Here is a 19943-nt window from a genome sequence, read left to right on the forward strand (position 1 = left end):
TTGGACAGGTAGACAGGTATAAAGACACAACCCCAGTTATTCATAAGGAGCAGATATGAGTGACAGGCCCTCGGCTGGAGGATAAGCAGGCATCAGGTGTTTGGCTGCTTCCCGTCATCATCAACACAAAGAAACAACCAGGTGCGTCAGGTGGAACGCCGTGATGGACAGCCTGGGTCTGACAATTTCATCACACATCAACTGGAACTGATCACACACGGGCCCGACCTCCTCTATGGGGCCTACACAATCACACACACAATCACACAAACATCAAAACACACATATGTGATAAGAGCTCAGCGGTAGACTTTATATAAAGATGGATGACATGATAGCTCCCTTAAGGGGAAGTCAAAGGATCTTGATTGCCCCCTGGTGGCTTGCTGCAGAACAGGTGACACACCCCTCCTCCTTCTCCATGTTAGTGGGTGGTACACGGACAAAACTAAAAAGTCAGAGTAAACATTAAATACATTTTTCAGAATGATAGGATCGAGTAACTTATAATTTGGGTTTTAATTAGTTTTTTGACGCGATAAAATTCGGTTGAAAAGAGCAAGATGGCAGCGCTAACATCCAGGAAATTGTGACTTCATTTTCAGACAGTCGGAGGAAGTCGTGCATTTTTATAAAAGCCTTCATATTCAGCCCCAATATACACTCTCAGCCGATATAACATTTCATAATCACTTTGTAGTCATGCCAAAAAACACAGCAGGGATATCCAGTGTTGGATGTGATGCAAACCAAACTGCAGGTGTTTTTTTAGGAATTTTTATTTTTTTAAAAGAGCAAATAAATGGTCCTGCTAAGTAAACAGTCGAGTTAATGTTAACATTTGCTAATGGGCCAATAGATTTTTGGTCCCTTAGACTTCAAGGTCACACAGAGCACATCTGTGCAACATTAGCCCTGAGCTATGGGTCTGATGAATATTCATGCAGGAGAGGTTTGCTCATTACCTGCAGTGCAGCTACAACAGAGGAACAATGTGTATTATTTATTTTGGTCACTGTTGCATTGCTGCGTCTGAACCCTGCTGCTGCACTCGTGCGGTTTGTTAATACGCTTCGTGCAGGAGAGAAACATGACCTTGTGTCTGACTCCGAGCTCTGCACACGGTGGAAATGTTCCACCCCTGGTAATCAATTTAAAACAAACACGCAGCCACACAGAGTGACATCCTACGAGTGAACATTAGATCAGTATGTAAATCCCCCATTCACTTAGAAAACTGAAATGCCACTCAGTCGAGCACATACCTCCGCCCAAGACCCAGCAGTCACCTGAAATTCAATCAAGCTGCAACAAATTGCATCAGTACCCTAAATATAGTATTTCTGTCTTTCCCATTTTTTCCATTTATGAATTATTCTCTGGGAGATCGGTGAAATTATCCCACGTTGTTACAGAAAGTGGAAAAAACAATCCTGGATCTGCCCTTTTGTCCAGGTTGTAATGTAATGGGTTCTTTCTTGACCCCTGTCCCATCCTTCTACCAAGCTTCGTGTAAATCCTTTTGACTAGTTTTTACGTAATCCTGCTGACAAACAAACAAACAAACAACTGAAAATGCAAAAGAAATGCAAAAACGTATTCGATACACGTCCCTGATACACAGCAGAGATTATATAAACAAAAATCCTTCCTCTAAAGACACTAAACAGTTAAAACCATATCACACTCGTGTATATCTTTTTCTAGCTTGTGCTGAGATCAACAGAAAGACAGAGCGCCCGAGTCAGCACTGCTTTATTTCAGGATCAACTAGGTTTAAGGCAGGATAGCGTCCACATGTGGGTTCAGATTGAAACAGGCAAAAACAATGCAAAGGCAAACAAATATTATTTCACGTATCTGGTAAGAGTCAAGGATTTTTCCAACAACTTGCTAAGGATCTGTGTGGTGATGTGTAGAAGAGAAGATTACTTATGTGTTTAAAAGCCAATGATGGCAAAACTAAGGCAGAAATGCTGAGTCGAGAACTAGAGCTGTGCTCAAACACTGAATTTCACTAAAAGAGTTTCCAGACGTAAGTGGAACCTATAGGTAGATCATGCAGGAGGTAGAAAAGGACATATTATAAGTCTCTTGCCGTCAATCTTTATCCACATAACCCAAAGATATTTGGATTCTTCCAGTTTCGTGGCTGTTGCGTGTTGGAAAACATCATCAACACAGCAACTTGTTTCTCATAAACTTTGACATCTTTCCGGATAATGTCTGATCTTCAAGTCTGAAAGCAGTAATTGGAGGTCATGGGATGATGAGAGAATGTTTGCAGCACATTTGCCAAACATAACCAACATCACAGAAAAGCAAATACAACACCAAGATTCAGCTCTAGAGACTTAATCTGTCCTCTACACTGTTCAGGCAGAAACCTCCAGATCTACTGTATCATTCTCAATTATAATCCCCATCAACGTAAACAGTGAGCAGTGTTAATTAGGCTGCTGCATTCAGAGATGATTATCTAGGATACAAGCAGGCCGGGGGATGGGTGGGGGGGAACAGTGTATACAGTAGGTCCCTTTTGTTTTCATGTTGAAATTAGCATTTCCATCTCGTCTTCTCCTCGTCTCTCTCACACTCTAATTCCTACTTGTTACAACAAAGTACAAACAAACAAAACCCAGGAATAGCAGCAATGGAACAAGAGCCCGTGTGCTTGAGTCAGTGGGAGGTTTGAACGCAGGATGTGAGGGAGGAAGACGGAGAGACAGGCTGCACACCCACCGCATGACCTCCTGACCTTGTCACAAACTCATGAGCGCAAACTGCACAGCTCGTTTCATTACTCACACAACCCAGTAACCCAGGGCCCCTCTGGTGACACAAAGGCACGCACACGCACACACGCACACATCATTCTGGGCTATTGTTATTAAAGCACGCTCCAGACACATCACACACAGGCTCAAGCGCTTATCGCAAAACATCAAACGATTCCATTGCTCATCAGAGGCTCTCAGACGAGGACGGAAATGGATTCTAACACAGCATCCTGCAGTCACCGCTGGCCTTAAGCTCTGATATCACCCATAAATTTGTGTAGCACGGACAGGCAAACAAACACTTGTTTGTGCGAAAGACGTAAAAGACAAAGAAACCGTGTCTTTGTGCCGTGGTTATAATGGAAATTAGGTTTTCTGGGACACACAATCACAGATTTATGGGATTTGCTTCCAGCAGCAAAAGTGTCAATGCAATGCACTGAAAACTGCTTCAGTGAAACTCACAGAGGAAAGGTAAGGGGATCCTCAAAGTCAAAGGGATAAATCCTCTGGGGACAATGAATGTCTGTGCAAAATTGACTGCAATCCATGCAATAGTTGGACTTGTTTCGGACTGAATACAGTTTTCTAATTCAGGATGGATAAACTACGCTTAACTAAGGTGGCGAAAATAAATGTATAACTTCTCAATCTTATTACACATGGTGATACATTCTGTATTGGCTGCAGAATTGGACATAAACCCCAGCTCCTCCATGTTAGTGGATGGGACATGGGCCACATACACATCAAATAAATTCTTCAGAAAGATGATTTCTGTCATTTTAGGTAGTTCCTATCACACAGTGTTTATTTTTCATGTTAGTTTGGATTTAATTATTTTGAAAATGAATTGAAATGTCACGATTGACAGCAGAGACTCTGGCCTGGAATGATAAAGATGACTACGTTCGTATCTGGGATATTTTGGCTTCTTTCAGGATTGTGGGGGGAAGTGGAGACATGTTTATATACAGTCTATGATTAAGACATGTCTAATGCTCTATGTTTCTTTAATTTAAACACCTAAACATCAACATCTCCATCTTGTCATTGAACTGGACCGACGCGCTGTAGTATCCCGGCTTCTAACACAGCCACTGCTGCGTCGACTGAGTTTCAGCCACTTCAGCTGAAAGTTGACAGTGCCAGCAGAAAAAAGGAGACTGAAAGGGAGGGAGGGAGGGAGGGAGGGATGGGGAAGACGGGAGATGAGGTTAAGAGGTTGAGTGTGGGAAAAGGAGGGGAGGAGAGGAAAGAAGGGATTAAAGCATCAGAAGGTATGGTGTTCCTCCGAAAGATGACGGGCTGATGGCTGCTCCCAAAGGACTGACTGTGGAGAGTTTAATAGTTACCACCCACCGAGAGAGATACACAAAGACCGAGAGGAGACACACACACAAACACACGTGCACAAACTTGTGCAACATCCAAATGTAGGCACAGACAAAACATTTCTACCTCAGAGGGCGTCGAGCTTGTTATGTGGACAATCAAGACACACACAGGTTTGTGCAGCTATTAGGACTTTGCACAGCCAAACCAAAACCGTATGCCTAATCTTAACCATGACCAGTTCATACCTAACCACAAATCTTAACCCTATCTTTAACCAAAACCTCAGAAATAACGTTTTGCATCATTAGGACTTGGCTTTGGTCCCCATGAGGTTTACTGCTGCTGACAAGGAGATAACAAAACAAGATTTGTGTATTTGAACATTAAAAAACGAATTTATGGACAACACAAAAAACAGAGATTGTCCACATTTGCACAACATGCAGTAAAACTGTAAAACCCCTCAGTCTGCAGAGGTGGAAGATCCCGTGGCGTGTGGGTGTCACCTGACACACTGCACCTCTGAACCGTTCTGTGTACATCAGCAAAACCAAGCTCCGCTGTCCTCTGCTATACGGGAAAAAGAAAACCAGGACAAAGTGCTTTTTGCTGGTGTGACCTTACACAAACAAATCTGTGCTTAGATGGGGTTTGTGCTGTGCTCGCTGGCAACCTAAAATAATTAGAAGCACATAATTAGACAACAGAAGGCAGAGGAAGATGGTGTTTAGAGGGGGTGGGGGGGGGAAGGGTTTTAGTTCAGTGAGCCTCACAAAGCCTCAGGACAATCCATACTTCATCTGGACATGTGACAACGGAAATATACAGACAAGAGAAACTGTAAATGGTCCTGTTGTGAACAAATGTCTCACACTATCTAACTAATTGTTGAAAAGTAGCCAGATAACAGAGAAGATTTAAAGTTATTGTGTAAGGTTGAAATACTGTCCTCCTCTACAATCATTGTGTGCTTCCCCGACCCCTGGATTCATTTATTTGTTGGTTGCTTTGTTGGTGAAATGTTTAAAGCATTGATTTATTCGTCCATTATGTGACGCATTTTTGCAAAAGCAAAAGATCAGAATCGTTTAAATTTGGCAAATTAGCTTTTTCCTGCAGTTACCATGGCATTTGAACAGCCGTCTGATGTTGAATTAGAGGATTGGTGAATTGATTTTCATTTAAAAGATTTACATGAGGAAAACTGGTGATATGTCTCAATTAAGCACACACACACACACACACACACACAATGGATGGATCTCCACACAAACAAACATAGGTTTCACTGGCTCAAATGTGAAAAATGGATATGAAATAATAAACTGTTAAAGCTAAATTAGTGCAATTAGGAAGGTTTCCTAAAACAGTGACAATCTGCCCTCCTGATTATATATTTTTTTGGACAGATAAATTGAGCATAACGATTTAAAATACAGCTAAAGCATGAAACTGGCTTCATGGTTCCAGTTAATGAGCAGCTATTGATCATGGAACACAGAATCAATACATAACAGAAAGCCAGAGACTAAATAAATGCTCATGCACTAGTAACAACTCTCATCATAGGTTTAAGTTCACTTTTTACCCCAACGTTATTCTAATTTAAATCCAAGACCAGACGATAAACTAGTCCTCATTTTGGAGAATCTTTCTTTGTCTCAGCTTAAACACAGATACAAATTGAAGACAGTGGATTGACAAAGATAGATTGACTAAGATAGAAAAAAAACTATAAGATTCCATAAACAAGTGTTAGACTTTGTTAGACAAAAAAGTCTGTAGAAAATAAAAAGATAATACAATCATTCCCAATAGTACAAACAATTCATCTAATTCACACAAGTCAAAACACGTTTTAAATCTAATTTCACTTGGTATACAAATACCTTTCATCTAACTACATATTAAAAGAAATCACTAAACTGCTGTAATAAAAAGACTAACTCCATATCATGGTCCAACGAGGGCATTTAGGGAGAAGATAAATGGTGCCAGTCAATATTGTTAATCAGTAAACTGTCTTTGAACTGTAACAAATGAGGTTACACGAGGACAACCAGATGAAACTAACTGCTGGTGTAAAAATAATCTCTCTCACTGTTACAGTTTCTCTGTAATTGCAGGTGATGTTGACTCACCTCCTCCGGCAACACCACTCCAATTAAAACAGGTTAATTGCCGTCCGGGACAAGAGTGAGGTCACTAAGTAATTAATATGAGAGGTTTAACTACCAGGACGAGCACGTTTCACTATGAGCCACAAGACCAACTGTGAATAATGGTCACTAACACGTACGAGAGAATAAAGAAGAGTCTTAACATAAATACTGGGTGGGTTATCGCTGGCTAATGCAAGCTAATTAGCATAAGATGTCGTTAGATGAAGCTATAGCACTACAGTAAAGGTCAAGTGCTTTTGCTGAGGAGCACTTAGGTTGTTTTACACACCTTAATGTTTCCCTTGTGATTCAGAAAGGGGGAGAGAAATAAGATCAAGTGCTCGGAAGAAAAGAAGATACATAATCCAGCTAAAAAGGGCAATTTCCAGACTTCCTGAATGTCAAGCTGTGTCTCTAGTTGATATAAAAAGAATAATGAATTAGTATAATAACCGCAAATGGATTTTTAAGGTATTTATCAAGACAAAATGGTAAAAGAAATTGTGAAGATTTGAAGATTGTTTTTGTTATTATTCAGACAGGTATTTGTAAAAGGAATATGTCCTTATACTCTGACATTCTTTAGTTATAATAATAACTAGCACTATGCAAACTTTGGACCTGATGCGGCTGCAGGGCAGGGTGATTTGCATTTTTGCGTTCCACGTTCATGGCGATTGTACAATGTACAGTGGAGTTACAACAACAAATGTTTTGCATTATCTACAATCACAGACTTTGTTGCTTTATACGTGTACAGCTGTGCCTTACTACTCCTCAAAAGACTCTAGTAGTCGTCACGTGTCTCAAGCAGTTGTCTGACTGATTGTACTAATGGTGTTGTGCGTTTCTCTTACTTTGAGTAGCAGGTTGTGTCTCACAAAGGAAAAATCCCTCTGTCCCAGCTCTGTATTTGTGAGTCAGTTGCCTTGAAGGTCCAGGAGATTCAATGAGATTATATCCTGGAGGTTTTGTTTTCTTCTGGTTATTTATATTATTCTTAAAATGACCATTAAATGGACCATTAGTGTCATATATTGATTTAATGACTCTGGACGGGGTTGGTACAGTTCTTACAGTAACACGCCGTAAGAGGCTAGCTTTTTACTTTGAAATTCGCCGTGCCATTCTACTAGAAAAATCTAAAATGTCTGGCTTCCTCTCGCTTTAACAGTATTGCTGCCAGGGACTTTTATTCCGTCCGGACATGATACACTTGTGTTCCAAATTTCTTGGCGATCCGTTTAAACCAGACCAGTTTCAAGGGGGCGCTGTTGAGCCCTTTTGCCACACGCCCATTTCCAATTACTCCAGAATACGTACATTTTCCTACAGGTCCATATTTTACTTTCCAAAACCATTTCAGCAGCAGATGAATAATTTAGCTAAATGTGCAGGGCAGAGTGTATAATTTTGGTCTGGGTAATTCAAAAGAATGCAAAATATGCGCATATAAGGACAGTAATTTCATCCTTCATCTCGGAGAGCATGAGGTCAGAGCTGAGACTCACTCCATTAACTGTAATGGACAGAAGAAAGAAGAAAGGGAAAACATCTGAAAAGTGGACCGAAGAGTAAAAAGAGAGGAGAGTCTGTGAGGGAAATGAAAACTGTCACTGTCGTCTGGACAATGTGGAGTTTCTATTCTCTCTGTAGGAGAAGAACAGGGTCCGTCTGTGATCCTCTCTCCCTATTTCATTCCCTCCCTCTCTCCATCTTCTGTTCTCCCTCCCCCCAGCCCATCTTCCCCTTCTCCCTTCCTCGATAAAGAGAGGAGTGTGTAGTGGTCTTCACTCTGCTGGGAACCGCAGAACACTTCACACCTGAGCTGCACATCTCACACACACGTATAAGAGCCTTAAATGGAAAACTCACAAACACACAAACACACACACATGCACATAAGCTCTCACGCAGGGAGAATAATCAAGAAGCATGAACTGCAGGAAGGTCACCTTGCAGATTAAACATACATGCAAACACACTTGCTCTTGGTTTAGTCTAGATACAGACTGATCTGTCTTTTAGGTTCAGTGTTCAGTGTCTGGACTCTTTCCTTCTCGTCCCAGCGATTAAAGCCGACAATGTTTGGTGAACTGGTTTCCTCTGTTTATCTTGTTCACTGCTTCCTCTTTCCGTAACTCCTTGATAAATATTTGCTATGACAACATTTAAATGTCTAATGAATTTGAATAACTGAATCCAGAGTCTGTCTGCAGGAAATAAAAAACACATGAACAGGTCATGGAGTACAGCACAGATCATTTCTGAGGATTTCATATGTTGTATAATCTGCAATTTACACATTACAAACTATGTAGATTAACCGATACCTGCATATTACTATATTATACTTTATTGTACATTTAGAGATTTGTTTAGGGCTGCTGTTATGATTATTTTTATGATATAATAAACTGTAGGATATTTTGGTCAGTCAATCACCCAAGAGAGAAATATCTCTACTGTGTGGATCGCCCTGGAATTTTGTTATGAACATTCATTGTTCCCTGAGGATTAATCTTACTCTGACTTTGCTGATCCCTCAGTTTTAGTAGAGCACCAGCAGGAGGTTAAAGGTCACAGACAACTTCAACTAGATGGTTTTTCAATTTTATATTGACTTTCCACAGATCGTAAATAAAGATGGTCAACATGACAGCTCCTCAAAAGTGAAGCCAAAACATCCAAATCACCCCCTGGTGGCCTTGCTGGAGCACAAGTCATAAATCCCCACGACCTCCTTGTTAGCAGATGGGACATGTGCCAAACTAAAAATAAAAGCAACACATCATTACATTTAAAGAGATGAAATCCGCAACTTTTTACCATTTTGCTTGATAAATGATTCAAATTATTAATCTGTAATCTGAATTCTTGGCCATTTGTTAACAAAGATATTAGTACCTCATATGTTCTGTTAGGTGTATGATAGTAAAGTTGCATTTGTCGAGATTGTAACAAGCTGCTAAGATATTCAAGTGTGTAAATCCTATTTTATTTGTCTGGGGTAAAATCATGTGTATAATGTGTTCGCAAAGTATACCAAATAGATGGGTAAGATATTTGCTGTCACTTGATTATGGTCAACCTGTGATATTCCTGCCATTGACCATTCAGGAGTTCAACGCAGAAGCATCTCTGGAATGTAACACGAGATCAGCGTCTGGAAACGTACTCAGTTGTCAAATATCCAATCATTTGTTGTCTCTCTGCCTTGTTTCTTGCAGCAGTCTGCTAAACAGTCTTGAGACCGCTACAACCACTCATCCTAGAAAGAATAATAAGCACCCTCTTGAGCAAAAGTGAGAGTTATGGTCGCGCAGGTTTAGCAGGTCACTAAGTTCAAAGGTCAGAGCCCAGGACTGCTGTTTGACCATGGATGAGAGGGAGGGTGTGATGTGTTAAATAGGCCTTGGAATCCCTCTGGAGTCGTCTCTCAGCTGCTTGTACACAGAAGTGCAGCCTACTCAGGTTGATCTGCTGGACCAAAAGGTTCCTGATCCATTTTCAAACAGATAAAACAGGACTCACACACTTGAATATCTGTCCTTCCAAAACTAGAATGGCACCCAGGAGAGCGCACACCTCCACAAGGCCCAACAATCCACTTCAATTCTTAAACATACATATAATGTGCATGATTTGTTTCAAGATCCGTGAATTATTCCCTGGGAAAACAGTGAGAATTAATAAAAACTCCATATCTCTGTTACTGCAGCAGCCACTGTAATCCTGCTTCCAAAACAAACCCACTAACCAACAGGGGTCAAAACATAACCTCCTTGGTGGAGGGAACTATGTTTATCAAGATACGGAGCCAAAAATGGACGGGTAAAGCGCACAGCAAGAGTAGATAGCCGTGTTGAGGGGTCTCCACTCTCATGATCACATGACTCCGAGCTCAGGGTTAGAGGTTAGGTCACAGGGGCCTTGTAATTAGTCTGTCTACCAAGCAACCATGTCTCGTAGAATGGGCGCCATTTATGGCATCTCACCCCTGACCTGTGGTTACTGGTGTCTAAAATGTGCCCACAATGTCCGTGTTGGACGCTGTACCGGAAGGTGAACTCTCACCCTGGAGAACGGTGGAGAGTCGCAGGGGAGTGAGTGCCAATACTTCAATAAGAGACTGGGGTTCCTGTGTTTGTGTCGGGACGTGTACATTGTGTGCATGCAGTTAACGGCCGGACCCTAAATCACACCCACCTAATACAATCTTCCTGTGTGAGACCAACCGCTCTCCGTTCGGAAGCCACTGACCAAAATGAGCTTTTCTAATTTTTCCCCATTGATTGATACCAAGGAGTATGCAAATATGTCTCTCCTCATCCGATTTCCAGATGGGTGGGGGAGCGGTGTGCACTGCAAGCAGCTGTTAAACAAGTAAAAGCCTGTCGCTAAGTGTTCAGTTGGAGTGGTGGGCCATACTGCTGACGCCCTGAGGGGAAAACAGCAGAAAGCCACCAGTACAGATGTGGCCACACTGGTTGTTGTCAGCAGTGTTTCTCAGCACAAAGATGCCTGTTTATAGATATTCAAAAACAATCCTCTACAGACAAAGTACACAGAAGTACACAGAAGTACACACACGCATGCCATTGAAGTGCTTTTCTTCCCACTTACATAACTTGGTTGAAAAGAACCTCCGCCTCTGACTCATCTTACAGTGAACACCACGGGCACGGCCTCGCCACCTCAGATGGTGACTCTGTACAAGTGGGTGTTGGATACAATTTAATAACCAGTCCTTTTCTTTTTAATAATGCACAAAAGAATAAATGGCTGCAGCTCGGTCAGCAACAAAAGCACCAAACCTTGTAAGACTGGTTCACCAGCAGTTTCCTGAAGTTACTGCGACGTGGTTGTGTCCCTGGAGCTAATAAAGGAAGAACTCCCTTTGAACCTCACCTTCCACCTGCAGGAGAAGTGGCAGTTACGCTCCAAGCCTTCGTTAAGTAAAGCTCGTCACTGACCTTTTTGTTTCTGGAAAGGTCCTCTGAAATCCATTCGTGACAATAGACCAAGTTTAAATTTAAAATGTAATCCAGGGATGAGCCTATAATTAACCAAAGAACAATAAATATATCGACGTATGACCTTCAGCATGAACTTCTGTCAAGATGTGGCCGGACGACTTCTCATCGTCATTATCATTTCATTCTTTTTCATTACATTACATTCTCTTGTACTAAGCCTGGCTGGTCTCTCTCGCTGTCACGACCTCTCCCGCTCACTGTCAGCAGCGTCGGCCGTCTCCATTATTCATCACCTCCACTCCCAGGCTATTTATACAAGCTCTTACAGTCAGTCTGTCTTTCCGCTCTGCCTCTGTCCAAACTAATACAGCTACTCCCAACTTGTACATGCAGCTTTTTGGGGGCTGCGTTTCAGGTCATGGCCTAAAACTACCTCCCTACACGAACCCATACAGACAAACTCATACGCAGATTTGCTCTATTGTAAAAAGCCGGACTTCTCTATGGTCAAAATGGTACTGACTCACTACTGTTATAACTGGGGATGGGGGGGAAAATCGATTCAGTTACAAATCGCGATTCTTGTGAATGACGATTTTTTTTTTTAAACATATTTATTGGTTTATACCGGGGGGGATATATGGGGGGAGCAACATCACCCCAGAGCATGTTGACCAGCTCTTGTTTTTGCACAAGAATCTAAACATATCCAAGCACTAGCTTTGCATCGGCTACATGCAAACAACAATAGCCTACTTTTTGTTTATTTCAAAGTTTATATTTTAAATAAACTTTTATTCATTCTATTTAATTAACCTTTTATTTATTGTTTAAAAGTATCCTAAAAGGCATACATTTCTTAATCTGTCAGTTTGTGTGCAGTTGACAGGGGCTATACAATAATAGGGCACATTTTTATTTACTTTCTCTATTGGCTGCCCGGCAGTCATTAAGTTAATGTTAATATTTGAAATAAAACTGGTAAAGCTCTAAGTGAATTTGACTGTGTTGTATTTGAAGGTATGATTCAACATTTTTCCATGGTCCAGTATTTAAAAAAAAAAATAACCAGAAGAAATCCCAGGAAATCGTAATATCGAATCGCAATACATATCGTATCGCCACCTAAGTATCGTGATAGTATCGTATCGGGAGGTCCCTGCCGATTCCCGTCCCTAATTATAACTGGTAAAACAAATCCAGATGGACGTTTTAACAAGTAAAATAACAACAGCTTAAGATTCAACATTTCGTATGCAGCCCTGCCAACAATCCTGACTTTTAAATTCATGAGCCGTCGATTATCAAGTTGTTGAGAAGAAAGCGGAGTTAGAGACACATCCCGTATGCTAATGCAGTGGATCTCAGCGTCTTGCTGCGTATATCATGTACAGATTTACACTCTCTTTGCAGCTTGCCTCTGCATCTCTCCCTGGGGTGTTCACTCCATAGAAGGGCCTCAAATCTCTCATCTCCCGCAGGAGAGCAGCAGAGAGCCGAGTCACTTCACATGGAAGCCGCTGCCATTCCCATGCAAAGGGAAAAGGCTTTTAGAGCATGCAATTTTTACAGCCAAGCACTGGCTATCGGCAGGGGGGCGGGGTAGTGTATGGGAGTGTATTCGTGTGCGTTACTGTGACACTGTGTGTATGTGTTTGTGTGTGTGTGAGAGAGAGTTAGTGTTGTAGTGTTGGCCACTACAGGGCACAGCTGTTCTGTTTAACATCATTGAGGAATACGAAAGAATCCAATTTCAATCCATAGTTTCCCATCAAAGCCTGTTATCTATATTTTTGTAGGTTGGTTCACAAAGTTCGTCTGAGATGTTCATGAAATGTCATGTTTTTATGTATGTGCAACTGCAGTTATTTATTAAAATTAAATAATTATCTCCGGTGTAGCCCTTTTTCCTACGAGGATGAATGTTTGCAGAGTTGATTTTTGCACATTTCCAGCCACTGGTTTGTGCAATCCCATCTTTAATTATACAAAAGCCCATGAAATAATTTTGAATCTGATCCCTCCATGTTGAAGTATCACAGCAAACGCTTGTTACAGTTATGAGGAGGTGCTCTGCCCTCTAGAGGACGGAACATCTTACTACACCGACCCAAGGAGGAGGTGATCAATCAGGATCCAAACTTCTGCTGTCAGAGCCTCCTGGAAACTCCCAGTCTGAGAATGTACAGCATCTGGATTCAGTTGCATCTTTAATCTACTTTTTGTTGTTTCGATATTTTTCAGTTATTGTAGTTTCTTGGTGACGTCGTAATGTCAACTTAAAGCTATCGTGTTTTATTAACAAGTGAACTGAATCAGGTTGAATGAATATTAAGAGAAAACTAGGAATAACCTTTAGGAATAACAATTATTTATCTTACCTGCAGGCAGCCTGGCATCAGGTGTCCTGCACGGTGACTGCACGTGAACCAAGACTTCTGCCATAATTGAAAAATGTGTCAGGGTTCTATTTTAAAACGTATATAGTGCATTTAGAAATGTATTAACAGGAAATAAACCCCTTGAGATCCATCATCTCGTTTGCAAGGGGGTCCCTTAATAAAAAAAACATAACAGTGCAAGTAAAACAACATAGAACACAACAGTGTCCTTCTGATTAGAATAAATTACCTTCCAATGTCTGTTTTGTCATTAAGCTTATTTTTAAATTTAAAAAAATGTCTCATCCTAAAACAAATCTCTTATCCAGAAATGTGACATTTATTATTGTATTTGGGAACTTTGTTAATCTCCATTGACTTTGTAATAAAGGTATATATTTTTGTTCAATTAGTGTTGGTTATGTTACTAATATTAACAATACTCAAATTACTACCCAGGGGGAAAGTAATCTTATTCGTTATGGGAATTGATTCGTTTCATTAATTCAAGTGTGTGTTGAATTAATCTCCATTATTTGAAAATGTGTTAATTCAAGTATAGAAACCAACAAAACTTAGTGTCCTATGAATACAGGCTACTGGATATTTTAAGTTATCCATATTATAGGAGTCGGAGCATATTTTGACCTTTGTCTTTATCTTGTAAAAAAAGTATGTAAAAACCGAAATGTGACTGCACAAGGTAGTAGGCTAATCCAACATGCCAGTCAGTTAGCATGTTGCTACATCTAGCATGTTGCTGCAGCTAACCCGTTTTGATGCCCCAATATGTTATACAAATTTGGGATTAACTTTCCCATCAGCTATAAAGGCTTAGACATGTATATGGATCAGAAACTCACCTGCTGGGTTATTACACCTGGTCTCAGAGGATCTAGTTCATAGACTGATGAGAACAGCTCCAGGTGATCTTCTGAAATGAGTCAAGAGGCCTAACTGAGCTGCAGCCTTTTCAATACAAAACGTTTTGAGAGAACTATGGATAAACTTCATAAAAACCTTGAAAATAACAAACCCAAAATACAAATTGGTCAAGTTAAACGTCATTTTATAAAATTATTTTAACAGTTTGTCGTCTTTGGACAAAAGGAACTTTACCCTAGAAAACTCTTAGATACACCATTGTTTTATTTCAGCCATAAATCTTTACAACCTGTCACTATATTACCTGTTATCTTAGGACTACATTACTGATAGGGATAAGGAAAGGTGACAATACACGAGGTAGAGTAGGGAAATTTCATTTACTTAATGGTTCACCCATCAAGGATTTTAAACACACCCGTTGCCAGATTCCAATTTGAAATGCAACTTTAATTCAAACACCAAAAGCACAGAAATCCGAATTTTGGGACTTAATAAGGTAACATTTGTGTTCAGTTGTTTCATTGATATAGGGATCCTAGGTTGTGAGAAGATTGAGTCAATAAATATTCCAGGTTTTGGTCTCGATTGCAAACCATCTACCCACATATCAGAATTGTCACACACACCATTCGAGTGAACAGACGTTTTATTGATGATCTTTTTAAGTTGTATACAACTGTTTTACTTGTGCGTAACTAACTCTTTGGGACAAAACTAGTCGACAGACACAAATCCATACAGACAATCGTCATCACAAGGGGACAGTATAGTATAGCATGGCTCTTCTACTCCATTGAATGGCGAATACGAAGCGACAGAGTATTGAAAAAAGGAAACACTGTCACATTAAGTAGCTATATTGGTCTTATTAAGTGCTATGGGGGGGAAAGCCATTTCCAGTGCTTTGAGTTTTGGCTGATGTTTTTTTTTACTGGCAGATGCCAATGACTCCACAGGCCAGACGTCCACCAGCATTGCCCGTCTTTAGACTCTCATCGTTGCCTCCTTTCCCGAGATCGTCAGCCTTCTCATGGATCTGAAACACGGGACAAGAAGCAGTGAGAGGTTTGTCATTGACAGTTTATGGCCCAGAGGCTCAGCTCCAGTCAATAAAGTGTAGTATCCTGCAGCTTATCCCCCTCTTCATAAAAGCCAAGATAAACTACTTAACCTTGGAGTAAAACCTGGCGTACTAATGTCGATTTTCATTCACTGGAAATTAAAAAGCACTTTTCCTTACCACCATGGTTCGGCCAATAATGGAGTATGGGCCATTAAGGGTGAGCATCTTGTCAGAGATGTTTATCTCAGCAACGTTATCTGCTCCGGCTGTCACATTCCCCAGGTCTCCAACGTGCCTAGTGACAAACAAAATAATTTTTTAATTAACCTTGAATTTTTACCGATTACTTGTCCTAGTACTTGTAAGAGAATTAAGAAAAACTGATTATACAAACTACTTATTTCAACCATTGACTGAAGACAGTTTTAACAATGGTGGTGTGAACAAGTTATGTTAAGATTTGACCAGGTTTGCGTGGAAATGATTTTGAATATGAAAGTTCTTTTTTATCCCAAATTGGCAAGTGATTTGTTTTTATCCAGGACCAAATTTCAAGTCATCTTAGAATACAAGTGAATGTTTGTGCCAAATTCAAAGAAAGTTCCTCAAAGCTGTTCGGACATTGTGTTTAACAGAAAAGATAATAAGTCAGTGTGGAAGCACAAGAACAGGCAGTGACATCACCACCAGACTCCACAGGGAATGGTTTTAGTTGTGAGAATCATGACATATCAATGAACTAAAATGCTTTAACAATATGAAAAGATGTGGTCTGCGTTGTTGTGTCATTGTAGAGCATTACGCAAGCAAAACACATGAATAGACCCACATGTGTCAGGCCTGGACTCATTGGCCAATCACGATAATCAACCTCTTGCCAAACAGATATCCTCACCACAGGTAAACACTTGCTCACCTGTCTGCATCAGTAGGACCAGCATGAGTCTTGCCGTGGGGATTGAAGTGAGGTCCTGCACTCATGCACCCTGTGAAAAGGGAAGATAACCTCAGATTTAGTCAGTTCTCGGGTGAAATGAGAACCAGGCAGTGCAGCAAATATTTACAAACAAGAATACCAGGGTTCATACACATTTTGACCAATGGATTTCCATGACTTTTCAATAACTTTAAACCAAATTTCCATAACCAAACATTTTGTGAGATCTCGGTGTATACATGAAAAAGTGACAAAATGTATTATTTAAGCTAACAATGAGAATTCCAAAGCATACAGTATACCTTAAATGACACAAATGAATGAGACAATAGTTTGATTGCGGTCTTTGTCTGTTATGCAACCCATGGCATGTACTTTTCCATTTGTAGCCAAGTATGGTTAAATCTACACTTCCCTGGAATAGTGCTTCTCCACCAAACTTTTCAATTAGTATGAGAGCGTATGCCTGCTTATATTTTGAGCGTATTTCTTTTAAAAGCATATGAATTATTTAAAACTCAGCGTAAATGAACGACATGAAAATATTAATGTAACAAATTTCCAAGACTTCTCCGAAACTTTTGGGATCTAATTTTTTCAAGCACTTTTCCAGGCCTGGAAATAAACATTTTACAATTCCATGACTTTCCAGGTTTTTCATGACCGTAGGAACCCTGGAATACATATTCATACACCTGTTGTCAGCTACTCACCGTTTGTGTTGTCTCCAAATGAATGAACGTGGAACCCATGCTCACCGGGGGCAAGACCCGCGATCTTTCCTGACACCTTCACAGGGGCTGAGTCGCTCTAAGAGATTGAGACACAAAGAAGCTGTCAAAACCAGGTGGTGACCAGAGGATGAAGAAAACAGGGATCACTTCCATCCCAGTCACAGCCCAACCAGACTCTCAGTGAACCTACATAACATGTAAACAGTCAAATACAAATTTAACTGTAAAAATGTCCTAATATAGATATGCAACACCACTTCTGTGCATTACACACTCAGTTGTGCAACAGCAGCGTGTGTTGTGTAATAGTTCAAGATGTCTTCTTTAATGGGTAAGTATAAAGTGCTTTAAAGGGACTGTTCAAACTAAAATTAAGATTCACTCATCTACTTATTATGAACATTTAGGCTACAAACATTGCGAGTCAAATTTTAATGCCAGAGTTTATGGACACAATCAGAATCAGAAAGGATTTATTGCCAAGTAGGTACCTGGAATTTTCTTTGGTGAAAAGGTGCATACATTTAACATCATAAAGCATAAAAACACAATAAGTACTTCCCATAAGAAAGAAATAACTGTATATAAAACATATATATACACAAGACATAAAAGTTAAATAAAGAGTAAAATGCAAAACAGATATATACAAGATTTAAAAAGTTAAATAAAAAGTAAAATGCAAAGCAGGAGAGAAATGGGGATGTGCAATATGCAATATACTGTTATGTTTTGTGTGTTAATGCAACACAGAATTATATAACAGGAACAGTATGGAGCCATGTTGTGTGTTTTGTAATATTTGAAGAATCAGTCACCATTTACTTCAATTGTATTTGATTTGGCTGCAGAGCTGTTTACCCCTGGAACTCCACAATGGTTGTGGACTCTTCACCCACTTCCTCCATCAGCACAGTGGTGAGTAGAGAATGAGTGAAATCTCTATTTTAGGTGAACTATCCCTTTTTAAAACATCTGTCACATGCCTCCTTAAATTAATCCATGCAAGAAAATGCATCAAAATAAACTCCATAACTGATAAATACAATCAGTCCAGACAGTGGTTTTGTGGAGGAGTGAGTGTGCAGGAGGGACCATGCACTAGCACTGGGACCAGTCATGACGTATGGGTTTTATCTCCAGGGGCAGAACCAAGGGGGAGGAGGCCCCGCAGTGACTCAGCAGAAAACAACCAGTTGATTTTGTCCTTTTCATGTTTCAATTAGTGCGGCATCTCATTTAGTCCTCTAGTGAAACTGCTGCTTGCAGAGGTTCCTCCTTTTGAGAGAGTTTCTGCAAACACGATGGGGAACTATGTTAATGCTACACAAACATGAGATGTTAATGCTACACAAACACGTCAAAGTTACGCAACAGGCGTCTCCACACACGCAGGGTTGATCATTAACAATACAAAGGGTCAAAGGTCACGGCTCTATATCAACCAGACTTGTTTTCTTGAAGCTAATCGCGGTTTAGGCAACGTGCAACTTGCAAATTGACAGCAAATGCAAATCCAAAAATCACACAGAGCCTCAAGTCCTCTCATTCAAATGCAGCTAGCTTAGCTTAGCTTAGCCTAGCCCCAAAACCTGACTTAACTTGCCCTGTAGCCTTGTGAATGGAGCCTAGCTTAGCTTAGCTTAGCCTCACACCCCAAAACCCGACTCAACTTGCCCTGTAGCCTTGCGAATGGAGCTTAGCTTAGCTTAGCTTAGCATGGCAGCTAGATTGAATGGCTGCCGGGCTACAGGTTCCTCCTCCTCCCAGTAAGAAGCACTGGGACTCTGGGACTCACCTCCTGCTCGAAGTGGACGGTCCCACTGGTTTCTCCGGCTCCTTTCAGAACGCACACGGCCTTCAGCACCATCTCTGCGGTAGTTCTCCAAAGATACGCACAAGTTTCTGACGTGAGTCGATGTCAGAGACAACCAGGTTGTATTTATCTGTCCAGGGGGGCGGGAGGAGGACACAGCCAGCCAATCAGAGGCCAGTACGAGCAGGGAGACTGGTTTTGATTGGTCACTGGCTGCTAAGCACCGCCCCATTAAAGTAGGTGAACAAACCCCTGTTATAAAACGTTTCATTCGGTTTTCAAGCACTTTTACTACATTTCTAATTATTAAAATGATTCATAATTGTCATCACTATCACAAATATATATTGTTTTCACATTTAATCTTATCAACTCAAACCAGTGAGCCCATATTTGCATAATCTTGCCTCTTAGGCCGATAAAATATCAATAATCACTGCATTATTAAAAAAAAATGGATATATATGTATAATCATTATCTTCCACATATTTGTAAAATGTTTTGATGTGTGTCAAGTGTAAAGACGAGTTAAAAACCACAACCTTCACCAAGGGGCAAAAATATGATTTTAATCTTAAAAGATATGTGACTCATTTTCGTCCACATCACCCAGTGCCTTCACTGTTATGTTACATTACTGTCAGCTAAAAATATATTTTTCATGAAATATGTTGGATTTAGCTTATATTCATCCATGTCGCATAGAAACTGCAATGAAAGGCTTTGTCTAAACAACATACTGTATATACTATACTATCAGTATATCAGTATTAGCACAAAGTTTATTTGAAGGGAAAAGGAGTTTGTTCTCATAACAACTGGTAATTCATTATTCAGGCTGCAAAGATGGCAGCTCCATATGCT

General features: G+C 40.4%; 1 protein-coding gene across 1 annotated transcript; it reads right to left on the reverse strand.

The window, feature by feature from the left end:
* Window positions 1-15156: 15156 nt before the first annotated feature.
* On the reverse strand, window positions 15157-19203 carry sod1 (superoxide dismutase 1, soluble). The gene is made up of 5 exons (XM_061085998.1): window positions 19061-19203; window positions 17242-17338; window positions 16508-16577; window positions 15769-15886; window positions 15157-15564 (listed from the first exon to the last, which is right to left on the reverse strand). The coding sequence occupies exons 1-5, from the start codon at window positions 19130-19132 to the stop codon at window positions 15457-15459; spliced, it is 465 nt and encodes a 154-aa protein (XP_060941981.1). The 5' UTR covers window positions 19133-19203; the 3' UTR covers window positions 15157-15456.
* Window positions 19204-19943: the final 740 nt, after the last annotated feature.

Source organism: Limanda limanda, chromosome 14 (assembly GCF_963576545.1).
Source record: "Limanda limanda chromosome 14, fLimLim1.1, whole genome shotgun sequence".
NCBI lineage: Eukaryota > Metazoa > Chordata > Actinopteri > Pleuronectiformes > Pleuronectidae > Limanda > Limanda limanda.